This window comes from Rhinolophus sinicus, linkage group LG03 (genome assembly GCF_036562045.2).
Source record: "Rhinolophus sinicus isolate RSC01 linkage group LG03, ASM3656204v1, whole genome shotgun sequence".
Lineage (NCBI taxonomy): Eukaryota > Metazoa > Chordata > Mammalia > Chiroptera > Rhinolophidae > Rhinolophus > Rhinolophus sinicus.
The window spans coordinates 137,797,233-137,812,632 of record NC_133753.1 but is presented as its reverse complement, the minus strand read 5'-3'; the positions used below and the strand labels follow the sequence as shown (position 1 = coordinate 137,812,632).

Sequence of the window (15,400 nt, the reverse complement as noted above, 5' to 3'; positions counted from 1 at the left end):
TAGTCATAATGGCAGGCCCAGGCTGGCCAATCACAGCCAGTCCGATTATTCAATCTCTTTGGCGTCAGTCTAGGGATCATCAGAGTACCACAGCAGAGCCAACCAGAGTTTTCAGTAAGATTCTTATTTGGATGCTAGAGCTTTATCTCTGGGATAATGTTGAATAGAAGATGCTGCAACTGCTTATAGCTCCCCTCCCTGTCTGTTTGAAGAAAGCCCTGTCTGCAATAAAGAAAGAATGAGGACAATAGGCAAAGAAAAGTAGACAAGGAGATGGGGGCAGAGTGTTGATGACAGAGTTTGAGCCCCAGTATATAGTAGTACTAGCGGATCTACTCCTGGGTTTTTTTTCATTTACACGAATCAATAAATTACATCTTTTTGATAAGTAGCTTGGAGTTATGTAATGTACAATGAAGAAAGTCTGCATGAACACAGTAATTGAAAAGGGTATATTGTATTCTACTTACTCTTTTTTTCAACTTTTATAAAATGTGAGCCTAATATCTATGCATGCATATTTAAATTCATGTGTACATATTTGAATCTGTAAAATAACTACACAGTAAATTTTAATGGTGGTATTTTTTAATGTTAATATGTGTTTAAGGGCAAGAAGTTTCTGGATTATCTGGATGTAAGTGCTGTAAGTATCTGGATGTAAAAGAAGGATCTGGATGTAAGTGCTATAATAACTAAAAAGGGTAGGTAATCCAAAGTAATGCATATTCAGTTTTCTAATACTTAAAATAATGAAGAGGGGAGGGTAGCGGGAGAGAAGAAGGACTTTATTCCCTTGATTTTGTTTTTTTCTAGACATAATTAAAAGTAGCTTGCATTTGCTGAGAACACATGAGTTTGCTATTGGGAAAAAGTGGCACGGAAATGTGCTGGGAAACAGGAAACCTAGCCTAAGATCATGGTTGTGTTACAGACAATGCCCCAAATGAACAGGCCACTCATACACAACTAAGAGCTAGGTACAGCTATTTCTCTTGGGTAAGGAAGCAGAAGGCACTGGGCAATAAACGTTTTTCCAGAATGAATTTTCCTATTGCTTAAACTATAACTTGTAAACCACTTTAGAAATGACTGGAAAATAACTGTTACCTAGCATTGTGATTTGTATGAGCTGTATTCCACATTTGAGTTATAAAGAACTCTAATAAAAATATTTCAGTGTTTTCAGAATAATTACTTATCTCCCACTTTCTAAATATCCTTATCAGATTTCCAAATAGTTAACTTTTAGAAACCTTATTAGGCTATGTACTCTCTGGCTATTCTTTGTTGGTCCTAAGGATCTGAAAAGGCAGTTGCCCAATGGACTGCACCAAACGTGAGTCTGCTACCTTATGTATACCTCTCAAAATTATTCACCTATCATCTGTCTCATTATATGTACTTCGGGGAGTTTCAGACGTAATATATATATTAATGAAAAATAGGATCTATCAATGCTGCATCCTAATCTATTTTTGGCCTGTCTTCAAAACAAACTTATGAAATAACTTATACTGAAAAGTGTCACTCAGTAATTAAAAACAAAGCATGAGTGTCAAGTCTCTTCATGTGTTTGTTGATGGCTTCTGACACTGGTGAGTTTGCATGATTTGAGAAAAAAAATTAATCTTCAAATTCTACACATATACTAAAGACTTATTTAGAAAGCTCTGTAAGGATTATTATATGTGTCAAAGTATTTCAATATTCATGGATGGAAGCAACATTGAACTTAATAATAACTAAAGATCTGTAGGTTTTTAATTTTACAAAAAAGAACATTATTCAGCACAGCATTGTTTTTATGCCTTGGTAAGTAATTTTCAATAATTCTTATGAGTTTTTTTCATTATGGTTCTTAGAATGACGCTATATTGGGGTAAGTTATATCAGTCATTTTTATTTCATGGGAGAATAAAACAGATGAATTAATTATTTATCGTAAGCCAATTGTTTGGTACATAAATATACTGACACCTACTTTGTCTCCAGTAGCATGCTAGGCACTCTTGCATCATGAGCTGTAGGGCAGACAGAATAAGACTGTCTTCCAGGACAGTCAATGGAGTTTCTAATCAGACATTTTTTTCCCCTGCAAACAAAGGCAACTAGGCTACAACTTAAGATATTGTCTTTGGTGCCTGATGTTTTTCACAATTACTAAACCCTTCCCAGTGTTTCTTGTGATACTATACTAAATTTAAAAGAACTGATTAACACCTTTTAATCAGAAGCCTGGTGGAGACAGCTGACCCTTGAGAAGAACAGGCCAGTGGCTCTTGCTAACCATTAATGTCATTAGGTTTGCTGAAAAGTAGCGCTGAGGCAAACCATCAGGAAGCGATAGGCCAGTACGACATTATTTTAGTTCCCAGCAAAAAGGCCTTCACAACCTTAGATCTTAGTATTAGGACTTAGGCCATTTGGCATAAGTCAATAGAAGAACCGGCCACATGAAGAATCATTTTGTGCCTTAAATGACAACAGCATCACCAAAAGTACTACAATTAAATAAATTAACTATTGTGTTGTATAATGTCTCCTTAAGAATGATATATTACCTTTAAATGTAATGTTAAGAAAATATTTCTCCTAATGCATTCTGAAAGATTCATGTAATTAGGTTCATGTACTGAGAACTAAGTAACTTTTTTGCTATGGTTGTCAGGATGTTAACTGCTACACTGAACTCGCAATTGCAGTAACTAATCACAGCCTAGATTTTCAGTCAATTCACTTTTCTTTCATTCCTGACTTTTTGTCTTCCCTCCCTCTCTTCTCATACCCTCCACTTAACAACTCCTAGTTGTCCTTCAAGTCTTAGGTCAAGCTGTCCCTGCTCTTAAGAATGTCCCCAGATATCCCTCACTGAGTTACACTCCCCTTTCTCTGTATTGTTTTTTGCCTAATCCTCTAACACTGGCCACTTGGTGACGTGACCCTTGGTTTTCTGACTTCTTTCCTCTATCTCACCTGTGTTGCTCATCTAATTCTGAATCTTCAGTGCCTAGCCATTAACAGGTGCTTAGCAGATATTTAATCACTGAGGAAGTATAGCGGTATAATGCTACTGCTTATGAGAACGTGAGAATGTGGAACCTGGAGGCACGGGAGGAGTTGGTTTAAGGCCACAGCAAGGATGTCTGGGAGATGGTCAAAAGCTGCAATGCTGGGCATTATCCTTTTCTTGCCATGTTATGGAGTATCACCTTTGATCTACATAGCTCATATTTTACACAATGTATTTAAAATATGAAATATGAATATTAGTATATATGTGCACATGTTTTTGAAGAACAAGTGAGAAACCAAACCACTGCTTTATTTATACTTTCAAAATGTAATAATATTTGCAAGGATACTAGCAGTATAAAAATATGTGTAGTCAGATAATGTAATTAAATGTATATGCATATTTGTGATTAGGACAGGTGAAGTTTTATGGGTGAGTCAAAGAAAGCATATGGAGATAAACATGCTAAAGATTTATAAGATGTTCCACTGAATAAATGAAATCATTACTGTCCTCATTAAAACAATGATAGAAAATCTATACTTGCTTTTTAGTAGAAAGTGATATTTTATTTATATGTGGTTTTATTTCAACTGCAGTATCACTGGATCAACTGTGAGAAAATATTTAAATCTCACAAATTCAAGCACCTTCTGTTTCCTAAATGTTCACATGGTGTATATATGTGCACAGAGAATGTTCACCAAATAAATTGTTTACTGACTAATGCAAGAAACTCAGTTTAAAAATAAAAATGATACAACTTTTTATGGAGAGTGCCATTTCTAGAAACTCAAATAAAAAGGATTAAGATTCTTTCACTTCTCATTTAAAAGCATAACATTTTTGTTATATTTTACTTAAAATTTCTTGGCCCAGAAGACAAAAATTTATGGTTTTAGATGAACTACTTTAATGATGTGACACAGAAGCAGCAAAACATTCTTTTCTACCTATGTTGTTGTGACTGCCTTTTCAGGAGAGAAAAGAACACAATAAATCCTAGTATGGTAAGTCTTCCCACCTCTTCTTTTTAGTTTAAATCTCCGAGGTAATACATATTTAGCAAGCAGACTGATGCCATAAAATTATGTCTGGAATGAAGTAATCATTTATAATACTTGCATGCATTTAATGACTTATTATTACAGAAAGAGTGATTTATATTTCATATACTGAGAAAATGTACTTGGTGTCTACTTAGGTTTAGCAATATTCCTAAAACTATGAAAACAATCAGTGTCTAAACATTTGCTATCAACTGTTTTATCTCTGCTTTTCATAAATAGTATAATACAATCACAATAAATTAAAGGCAAGTCATTTGACTGTCTTGTTACATTAACTTGATGAAATTAGTGGTTGACAATGCTTAGCAAAAAGTGACAGGGCTTTCTCCATAGGTTTACATATCAATTTTTCTGGAGAAAATAAGAATCATATCTTTATCAAAATGCCCCAAATTTTCTTCCTAAGAAAATGCCTCCCAATTTCACTGAGAGTTCAACTGTTTTGCTCCTAAATTAGATAGAAATAAGTAGCCACTGTAACTTTTGAGCCCATAAAGTTATTGTTTGGAAGGGAAGAAACGTTATTTTTCTTGAAAATTTCCTGAGGGGGTACCCTGGAGTGGTGATATTGTCTATGTGAGTGACAGAAACAGGATGCAGGTCTGGGGCTGTTTGACTCTATGGCTAAAGTTCTTTCCCTTCTATCATATTACCTCCTTTACATATATTTAACTTCTTTGTAGGAAAAAATAAGTCTCTCTGCATTCCTATACTTCCCCCACATCCCAATGCACATCTATATTTTCTCTATATCAGGCGTGGTAGGTGTTATGAGTTGAATTTGTCTCTCTCTGTCCCGAAAATTTGTATGTTGAAGTCCTAACCCTCAGTACCTCCGAATGTGACCTTATTTGTCAATAGGGTCTTGACACAGGTAGTCAAGCTAAAATGAGGTCAGAAGGGTGGGCCCTAATGCAATACGATTGGTATCCTTATAAAAGGGGGGGAAATTTGGACAGAGACACTCATAGAAGGAAGACAATATAAAGAGACAACTGAGAGAAAATGGTCACCTAGAAACCAAGAAGAGAAGCCTGGAGCAGATCCATCCCTCACAGCCTCAGCAGAAAGAACCAGCACTGTCCACACCTGATCTTAGACGTCGAGTCTCCAGAACTGTGAAACGATACATTTCTGTTCTTTAAGCCACACAATCTGTGGCACTATGTTATGGCGGCCCTAACAAACTAATACAGTAGGCTTTGGACAGAAAAGTTAGAGTGTGTGGACATTCAATGAAGAAATAGTGTAAACGAAGGCAGGACTGGGTTTGCATTTGGGAGAAACAATTGAGATTACAGCAGACTAGGAAGGAAAGGTTCAGTGGGAGTCACAGTATGAGGGCCAGCGTCATTCTATTCTGTATCCTCCATTCCTATATTCTGTATCCTTATATCCTCCATACTCAATCTGTGGTGCATTGCTTTGTTCTTATTCATGGGGATTCATACAATTATTATAGGCTAGAAACAACTTCAGAGATCATTTCTTTCTATTGTATAATGCTAGATGAGTTTTCAAAGAGTCTTTGTCTAAATCCTCTAAAATAAAAACCTGATCATATGGTTCCATTATCTAGTTGTCATTTGACAGCTAAGGAAATGGACTTTTTAATTGTCTTCTAATTGTTATAATTCTAAAAGTCATTTCCCGTCAGCAGATATCAAGTTTTCTAGGAACTGAGACTACTGATTCAACTTTTTCTGTGCTTTCATTCATTCAGTTTTGGTTATCAATCGTTGAGCACCTATCATGTGAAAGTTCCTAGGGATGCAAAAAAGTGATTTATGAGTTATAAATAAAGCACAGACATGGTACAGTGGAAACACAATGGAGAGAAAAATTACTGAGTGCCTGCTGTATAAAAGGGAAGTCCTAAAGGTTTCTCTATATTACCTAATTTAATCCTTTCATTAACTCTCTCACCCTGTGGATTGCTAGACATATTTTACTGATGAGAAACTGAGGGTGAAAGAAGTCAGTCATTCAAAGTAACAGAGACAATAGGTTATTGAGCCAGGATTTGAACCCAGAAATGCCTGTCTCCCAAACTATGCTTTGGCTATAGGACTATACTTCCTCTGCAGGTCCCTCTGCTTTAGAATATCTGTTAACAATTGATGTCATCAGAGACAGTACTTACATAACGAGAGGACTATACATATAAATCTAAATGAAGACCCCTAATACCTGAAGCCCACAGTGTTTACTGCAAGTTGTAATCACATGTTTATCCGCTTAATGGATGTTTCACCATCATTTAAGCTCCTTGAGATCAGGATGCGGCTATTTTGGGTCACCACTGCACCTTAGCACCCAGGACACTACCTGCTTATATAGTACTCTGTTAATTTTGCTGAATGAATACACTAACAAATAACTGAATCTAGTTTAAATTTTAATTAGGCTGATATTGTTGAAACAGGATCCTGAAGGAACCCCCACATAATAGGTCTTACAATGTCTCTGGACTTGCCTCTCCCTGCCCCAGAACTTAACAACTGATCAACTGCTCCCTGTGGTTTGAGCTTGGAATGTCTCGTCCCAGGTCCTGAGTTTGGAATATCCTGTCCCAGTTCCCTGCTGTAGATAATTACCCTGAGACTTACGCTTGCGTACTGATCACAATCTCTATGGCCTAGCTTTTTTGCAGGTTACAGTCATCACTGCTCCTGGGTTGGTGAGCACCTTGGAGAGCCACATCGCCTGAGGGAAGACTCTATGCAGAACCCTGGAACATCACGTGGCCTCTGGAGGAACACCCAGATTTTCCCTTGTATATCCCAGGCTGGTTTGAGAATGTGAAGGCAGTTTTTGGACGTGTTAACCTGCTGCCTTCTCAGACCACCGATGCCCTGATAATAAACTCTTATTCTACGTCCCAACTCCGGTGTCGGTCTATTGGCTGAGTGGCACAGACAGCATGAGACCCGGACTCATTTGGCCTCTGGTTTCATTATGAGCTAAATTGCTTCCCGCACAAAAATTCACTTTGAAGTCCTAACCTACAGTACCCCAGACAGTGACCTCATTTGGAGATAGGACCTTTATAGAGATAATTAAGTTAAAATGAGGTCATTGGGTAGACCTAATCCAATGACTGATATCCTCATTTGTATACAAGGGAGACAATGTGAAGACACAGGGAGAAGGTGGCCATCTACATGCCTGGAACTGATCCTTCCCTCACAGCCCTCAGAAGAACCAATCCCACTGACAGCTTGGTCTCAGACTTCTAGGCTCCAGCACCATGAGAAAATAAGTCTCTGTTCTTTAAGCCACCCAAGCTATAGTACTATGTGACGGCAGGCCTAGCAACTAATAAGTAGTATAGTGAAACAAATTATCTTTTAATAAAAAAGATATACAAAAATTTGCACAATAAGCAATAAATAATACCGTGTTTCCCTGAAAATAAGACCTAGCCGGATAATCAGCTCTAACGCGTCCTTTGGAGCAAAAATTAATGCAAGACCCAGTATTATTTTACTATAAGATCAGGTCTTATATTATATTATCTTATATAAGGTAATGTAAGATAATATAAGATCTGGTCTTATTTTACTATAAGACCAGGTATAATATAATATAATATAATATAATATAATATAATATAATATAATATAATATAATATAATATAATATAAAATACCTGGCCTTATTTTACTATAATATAATATAAAATACCTGGTCTTATTTTACTATATTAATTTTTGCTCCAAAAGACGCATTAGAACTGATGGTCTAGCTAGGTCTTATTTTCGGGGAAACACAGTACTTAAAGTTTTACAGCTGTTCTAGGAGCAAGATCATCCATTCCAAGATAATAAAGCAACTTAGTGCATCTAATACATTGCCCAGGCCACTGCACTGAGTTCCAAAAGAAGGTCTACACCATACATGCTGGAAATAAAAGGAGGACTAATTATTAAATAATTCAGTTACTCCTTTGGAGAAGAAATGACATAACAGGCTGTACAGTTTTAGAAAAGAATATTGAATTTAAAATGTAGTAAATTCTCAGGAAGGCCTCAATTTTTCCTTTTCCCACCATAGGCTTTGGCAGGCAGTCAGCAGAAGAGTCAACAGCAATAAGTGAAGCTGGTTTGTACTTCGTCATTTTGTTGGATGCTAAGGGAAGAAAACCTAAGGAGTCCAAGTTCAATGCCAAAGTAGCTAATTTTGCCTTTAGCAGAATGCACAGCAGAGCTCCTAGCTAAACAGTGAGGCGGCAGAGCAGCAGCCCAACAAACCTATGGGCTGAATTGTGTTCGGGAGGTAGCTCCTTAGGTAAACCACACCGTTTCTCCCAGACCTTCTTGTAATGTCTCTCTTCACTGGTGTAACCACAAGAAAGCAAATACCTTGTTTTAAGGGTTTTACTAGGTATTGGGGTAGAGTCACTTCACAACAGTTTATCTTTCACGTGGCTGGGGCTGCAGTCACAGAAAATGACGCTGCCTTCAGACCTAGACATCTACAGATCTCAGTTTTATGTATTTGGTTTCTTCAAATATGACAAGTAGGAAGGATTCTATTGTGATAAAACCAAGACTTCGGTATTTTCAAATGCTTTTTAAAATTGAAAAGTAAACATTCAGAAATATGAAAATGATTTGGGCTTATATTATATTCTAAGTATGGGTTAACACACTGAGGTATATAAACACACTAATTGTAATTGTAAATTACCATGTTGTGCAGGAAAACAGACATATGGCAGGTGTCTTCACTCACTGAGCTATACTACAGCTCTTTAACATTAATGGGCATCTTGTTAAAAAAAAAACACCCTAATTTTTAGCACTGTCTTTCTAACTGATACGTCCCACTACTCCCTCATTTAGATAATTGCCTTTCTTTTACAGAAACTACAAATCTGACTAAAAATGAAAAGGCCAGATTTATTATTCTGAAATAGTGCTTTACAATGAGAAATTACCATTTTAGAGACAAAAAAGACAAGAAGAAAACTATTTTTAGGAACCCTAGATTTCCTAGAGCCTTCTTTTAGAAATACTTATTGCAGTTTTTTTGGATAATACATAGCGCAAATTTTTTGAAAAAAGTCACTATATATATATATGTATGTATGTATATCTATCTATATGTATGTATGTATGTATGTATGTGTATATATATATATATATATATATATATATATATGCACACACATTTTTTTTAGGTGTGATCAAAAGCTACAGTGAAGGGTGGTTCCTTCCCAGTTTTAAGGGATTTTATTAAGGTTTATACCTATCAACTTAAATCTTTGGAAAATCTGAAATCCTTGAAATATGGAAAGGCAGGGATCTTTAATATGGGAAATGGCACATCGAACCTTAGTAACAGTGTGTGACAAGTTTCAACTTGTTCGGTGCAGTCATTCAGGTGTGAGCTACGGTTGAGAGAAGGTGCGTTTTAAAGTGTGCCGTAAATCATCTTCCATTATGACAATGCTGCGTGTCACACATCGCTTCTAGTATGGCAATTTCCATCAAATAAAAACATTACGATGTGTCCTCATCTACCTTATTAACTGAATCTGTCACCATGCAATTTCTGGCTCTTCCCCAAAGTCAAAATGAGATAATCGTTTTGAATTGATTCAGAATATCAAGGCAGCAACAACAGCACAACTAAAGACACTCAGGAAAGAGGACTCAGAACTGCTTCAGAAAGTGGCAAGAACGATAGGATAAGTGTGTTTGAAGTGAGGGGGAGTATTTTGAGGTGAATTAATGGCAATTTGTCTTTTACTGTAATACATTTTTAAAATTTAAACATTTACTGTATTTTTTTATCACACTTCGTGTGTATCATATGCTTTTTTCTTAAAAAAATGATATCATAAAGGTTAATAAAATATTTTGCCTCATTCAACAATCTATTCTGAACTTTGTCAAAAACTGTTCTATAACACAAGTTTTACTATGTATGGTATTCCTCATTTAGGTCATTTCTAACTTTTTATTGTTAAAATAAAAATGCTGTGATGACCACCTTTTTCACTAAGTTTCTGACACACAATTATTTTCTTATAAAAAGTCTTACAGTTGAAATAATGGGCAACAAAGAAGCACATTTTGAAAACTTCCCATATGAATTACCTAATAGCCATTCATGAATGTTGAATCAATTCACATTCCCGTGAATGGAATAGCCAAATACTTGTTCTTGTTATTTTGTCCATCACTACCACCACCACATTGTTCAAATTATTGTAGTTTCATACCATCTGATAGGACAAGGCTACCCTAACTCTTTATCTTCAAAATTTCTTTATTTCCCTAAGTTTTACTCTTTTGGTTTAGAATCACTTTGTCAAGTAACACTTCCACATTCCACTAGGATTTTATTGGAATGGCATTGTTATTTTCACCTTAAAAACACTGTTCTACATAGATAATACAATTTTACACCCTAAAAAAATAATTCATCATGAATAGATTCTGCCAAGGAAACCAATACGTAGTGTTTAGTAAGCAGGATTATTTCTAGATGAAAGCCAAAAACAAAAGTGGATATTCTGAAAAATAAATCCCCATGGCACAGTTTTAGTATAATAAACAAAGATGTACAGTACATACATTTAAAAAAATATGAAATTATAGAAAACAGATGCTAATTCATGAGCAAGACAGTGTTTTGGAATAAGGGAGGATATTCTCACACCTCAAGTCTTCTTAGACAATAGATAGGAAAACTACTAGGAAAAGGAGAAATTGTTCTTTATGAGAGGAATCTAATTAAAGTCCCAAGTATAAGAACAAGAAAGGCATTCATTAATACAGTATTTGGTTTGAATTTGAAAGATGTATATAAGAAGTGATTCAGAGCCTTTACATTATACTGAGCTCGAGATATCCAGAAATTATAGATTCCAAGAACACTAGGAATGACCTATTAGGCAGGTACCATGCCAAGGGAAAACTCTTGAAACTAAGGTGGCCAAAGAGAACGTGTTTATTGAATTCTGAAATTGCAGATCTACAGAGAGTCATGGTCCCCTTCGAAAATGTGATGAAGGCTATCCTCCCCATACTTGTACGTACTATTCTACTTATACTCTAAAGGGGTTCAGTGTCTTCAGGTTAAGAATACCTGTCCTATCTAAAGGAGAGAGAAGATAAAGGAAATATTTGATAAACATTTTCAGAATGATGGTGAGTATCCTACTGACAAGTGGTTGGAATTTATGTTTTTCACTGAGGTAAGGGGCAATGTGGCAAATATGAGTGCTTTAGACTGTTAATACCTCTATTAACTACCCCACTGAAGCTGTTCTCACCAAAGGTACCAGCGACACTGCTGTAAGTGTCATGATACATCTTACTTTATGTCTTACGTTACTTGATCTCTGTATATTGGACACTGTTAACCACTGACACAATACTCAATTTTCTCCTAACTTTAAGGGTGGTTCCTTCCCAGTTTTAAGGGATTTTATTAAGGTTTATACCTATCAACTTAAATCTTTGGAAAATCTGAAATCCTTTAAATATCAAGGTTTCCCCCAAAGTCTAGCCTATTCTCTTTTTACAGGCAAGTCAAGAGTACCAGTGATGGAAAAATCTCATTTTAAATTACGTGAAGGCTGATTAGTGACACATACCAATAGTCGCTTAAGCAGAGGTGCATCAGCGGTATGAAGGACCCAGCTATGCAGGTGCTGAGGCAAACCCTGGGAGCTGTTCCCTGAGATTAAGAGCCCATTACCATTTCTCCAAATCTGCAGGGGCTGCAGAATTTAGGGAGAAGCCTGGGTCAGAGCCTCCTTACAGCTGTTAGGAGTTGATTGTTCATAGCACAATCACAATCGTTCATCCTGGCATTAAACACTGCCTGACCCTCTGCAGAAACATCTCTCTTCCGGGGCTTCCCAGAAACGCTGTCTAGGAAAAGAAAGGAATGGGGTTGGTGCTGTGTGACTTTTAGTGGGATAGTCCAAGAGTAAGTGATTAGTCACTTATTAAATCTAAGGCCATGCAATTAAAGTTTGGCTCCATTTTCACTAACTTATGTGTATCATCATCATCAGTGCTCTATCTTCAGACACTGACAAGAAGAAAAAATACACATTGAAAGAAACCAGAAGAAACTAGAAAAAAGCAATCAATAAAAATAAAATCTAAATTAATTAAGAAAAATAAAACAGTGGTAAATAGGATAAAAATTAAAAAGCTTGTTCTTTAAAAATAATAGCTATAGATAAATTATTTGTAAGAGTGATTAAGGAAAAAAAGTAGAGAAAGAAAAAATTGACAAGATAAGTAAGCAAGAAGAACACAAACTCAGACACAACATATAGTGACAGAATTATAAAACAATAAATATTACATGTAGGTGTATATCAGCAGAGGACTGAATGATCTTTGTTTAATATATGATGACCAAAAATGACCAATGTAGAAGCAGAAAACTGGAAAAGAGCAATTTCATAGAAGAGATTGGAAAATCGACTTAAGATGTACCATTGTAAAAGCCACCAGGAAATGTTGAAATCAACTGTCACAAATACCCTCCAGCAAGCATATCTAAAGCTCAAAAGAAACTAAGGGATATTCTCGGGTAATAAACCAAAAGGAGCTAAAAGCCAGAGAAGTAGGCTGGAGCTTGGGCTGCTCTACTGCTGTCCAGTTTGCCAATCTCAGCAACAAACGGGTTTAAAATGCAATGCTTGTGGCAGGACAGGCGATCAGCCCAACCACTGGGGCAGGACTGCATAAGGTGGAAAGCTGAACTGAGACCCTCACTTAAGCTGGGGCACTCTAAATGAAAAGGTGATTTAGAAAAAAATAAATGCATCTTTCCAGAAGGGGAGAGCAAGAAACCTGTGTTTCAGCAAGAGCTTTGGGTAGGCTCTGTGTATTCTTCCTAGTCCATCCTCAAAGCTTCCCTTGGAGGTTAACTATTATCTTGGACATTGTGTTTGTGTTTACACCAAGTTCTGCTTGTTTTTGATGAATGTACCTAGTATAGTGAAAGTCTTCTGTGACTCAGTTTTTCACTCAATGTTGTGTTTATAAGAAAAAAAATTAAACCTTATGTTTACTGATAACCCCAGGAATAAGAGACAAAATGAATTTTCAATTAATAAAAAAAGAGAAACAAAGAATCTGAAACCATCTATGTATTGTATTGTACTTTAAAACCAATCAATGCTAGGTGAAAACAAAAAGAAAAACACAAAGCAGCAATCAACTTCAACTTCCCTCCCTACATTTTTACTACATAACTCCCACCCATTCCCTACATATTCTTAACTTCTTTAGACAGTAAGTGGAGACTTTAATGCTAACAGCCCTGAAATGAACCCCTGGGACTCTTTTCCCCAGCTTGGCCTGACTCAGTTGGAAAGCCTGGGGAGGCCCACAGTGGTGGAGGGGGCGGAGAGGAGGGTTCCTCCCTCGGGGAAAGGGGCTGCGGAGTACAAGGGTGTAAAGTAGGGTCCCCCATAGTTGGGGGGACTAAAATGGAGCCCCGATGCTAGGGGAAAGCACATTGGTTCCCCTGGGAAAGGAGGCCTGGCCACCCCCACCTCCTCAGGTGGGAAGCAATCATTGGCTGGCAGACTGCCCATCTTGCTCCGGTTATAGAACCAAACTTGGACCAAGTCCTTCTGCAGCCGGAGCTGCCCAGCGATGAAGCTGATTTGCTGGGGTGTGGGCTTCGGGCACTGCAGGAAGAGTTTCTCCAGGCTGTTTCCGATGCGTCTCTCCCTGCTTGCCTGTCTCCGCTTCCGAGCCTGTTGCAGGATCATCTCCATTCTGCATAAGCCCAGAAGGTTCTTGGTGTCCACTTCCTCTAGCCACATTTTCAGCAGTGGTCGCAGCTTCCACATGTTGGCGAGACTGAGCTGCTGGGCCTCAAAGCGGCAGATGGTCGTCTGGCTAAGGACCTTTCCACAAAGGGCGCCCACAGCGAACCCCACGTCGGCCTGCGAGTATCCAAGGATCATCCTCCTCTGTCTCAGCTCCTTGGCCAGCTGCTCCATCTCTTTCTCCATGGCCGAAACGTCCTCTGGCAGCGCCGACTTTGGGATGCACCGCAGGACGATGTAGGGCCAGTGGAAGGCGCTCTCCGAGGGGCTCTGGAACCAGGGCCCCGCCTTGCCAGCTCCGATCCGGGGCCCGCAGGGTACCATCCCGCTCAGGAATTCGTAGGGTGGGGGCCCCAAGGGCACCCCCCACATCTCAGGGCCGGGGCAGATCCCCGGCTGGACCCCAGGCCGGACTATCAGGCTGCCGGTGGCCGCCCGAGCGCTCAACCAGATCGGAGTGTCAGCCTGCACCGGCACTGGCCCTGTGGATCCACTCCCACCACTAACCGGCAGGGGGGACAAGTTTGAGGGCCTGAGTCCGGCCATGGGGCAAAACCGTACCCACAGCAGGGAGTCTGGTAGGAACTGATGGCTCTCGAGACTTCAGAACAGCCACCAGCCTCGCCCTCGAGCCCCGCCATCCAGTGGGCGGAGGTGGCACTGCAGGCGAAACAGATCAAGGGCATGTGCTGTGGTGGGGAATCTGGTAGACCCCAGGGTTAAGGGAGTATGTCCCTATCCTGAACTTTGCTTCCAGTTCCGTAGGAGTTTTGCACCTACAAACTGTCCGGGATCCCTTAGTCACTGCCTCTATCCTATTCCTGAAGGGAACCTAAGGTATTTTATTTACAGCTCTTTAGAACTCTGGTATCTAATCCCTTTCCTCCACACAATCTGAACGACCACTTTTGGTTTCACAAATGTTTGTAAATATCTATATGCCAGGTATTGCTGGGACTACCCCTCAATTCAGTAAATGTCCCCTCACTGCTATCTTTGTGGTCACAGGTACTGCCAACAGTCTCTCCCTTGCAAATCTTCAGTGTCTGTTCCCAAAGAAACCTAAGCATCCCTCCCTGAATTTCTACTTAACATCAGTTTGCTGTCAGATTCTACTCACCACCCCCACACTTGGACAGATTCCACTCTCTCACTGGGACCAAGTTTCTTGACTAATTCCACATAGCCCCCACCAGCCCTTCAAATCCTTTGCTACTCATCCTACTTGAGTTTCCTGGTCCAGAGTTTCCACATATAATAGAGACCTATGTGTTTCATCTTTCTCCCACTGGAGGCGGGTTTCTGGACTGGACTGACCTGCTGTTCCCCACAGAGGATTCTCCCTGTAATAACCTGACTCACCAGCATCAATCTCCCCTATTCCTGCCTCCTCTTCCATTACAGATCCAAGGATCTTAGAATATTCTTCCCTCCATCATGTCCCCACTCAGGCATCCAGCCCTAGGTCCTGGGTGGAGAAATCTAAGGAGGGAG

At 38.7% G+C, this 15,400-nt stretch overlaps 2 protein-coding genes across 6 annotated transcripts in view; both read right to left on the bottom strand.

Moving 5' to 3' along the window:
- ARB2A (ARB2 cotranscriptional regulator A) overlaps positions 1 to 15,400 on the bottom strand; it is a 398,527-nt gene that overhangs the window by 93,729 nt on the left and 289,398 nt on the right. The window lies entirely within an intron of this gene.
- On the bottom strand, positions 13,328 to 15,266 carry POU5F2 (POU domain class 5, transcription factor 2). The gene has a single exon (XM_019711773.2). It carries the CDS (start codon positions 14,450 to 14,452, stop codon positions 13,433 to 13,435), a length of 1,020 nt encoding a protein of 339 aa, XP_019567332.2. The 5' UTR covers positions 14,453 to 15,266; the 3' UTR covers positions 13,328 to 13,432.

Excerpts from the sequence above, each read along its gene's own strand:
- POU5F2 (XM_019711773.2), bottom strand. The coding sequence starts at position 14,452 with ATGGCCGGACTCAGGCCCTCAAACTTGTCCCCCCTGCCGGTTAGTGGT.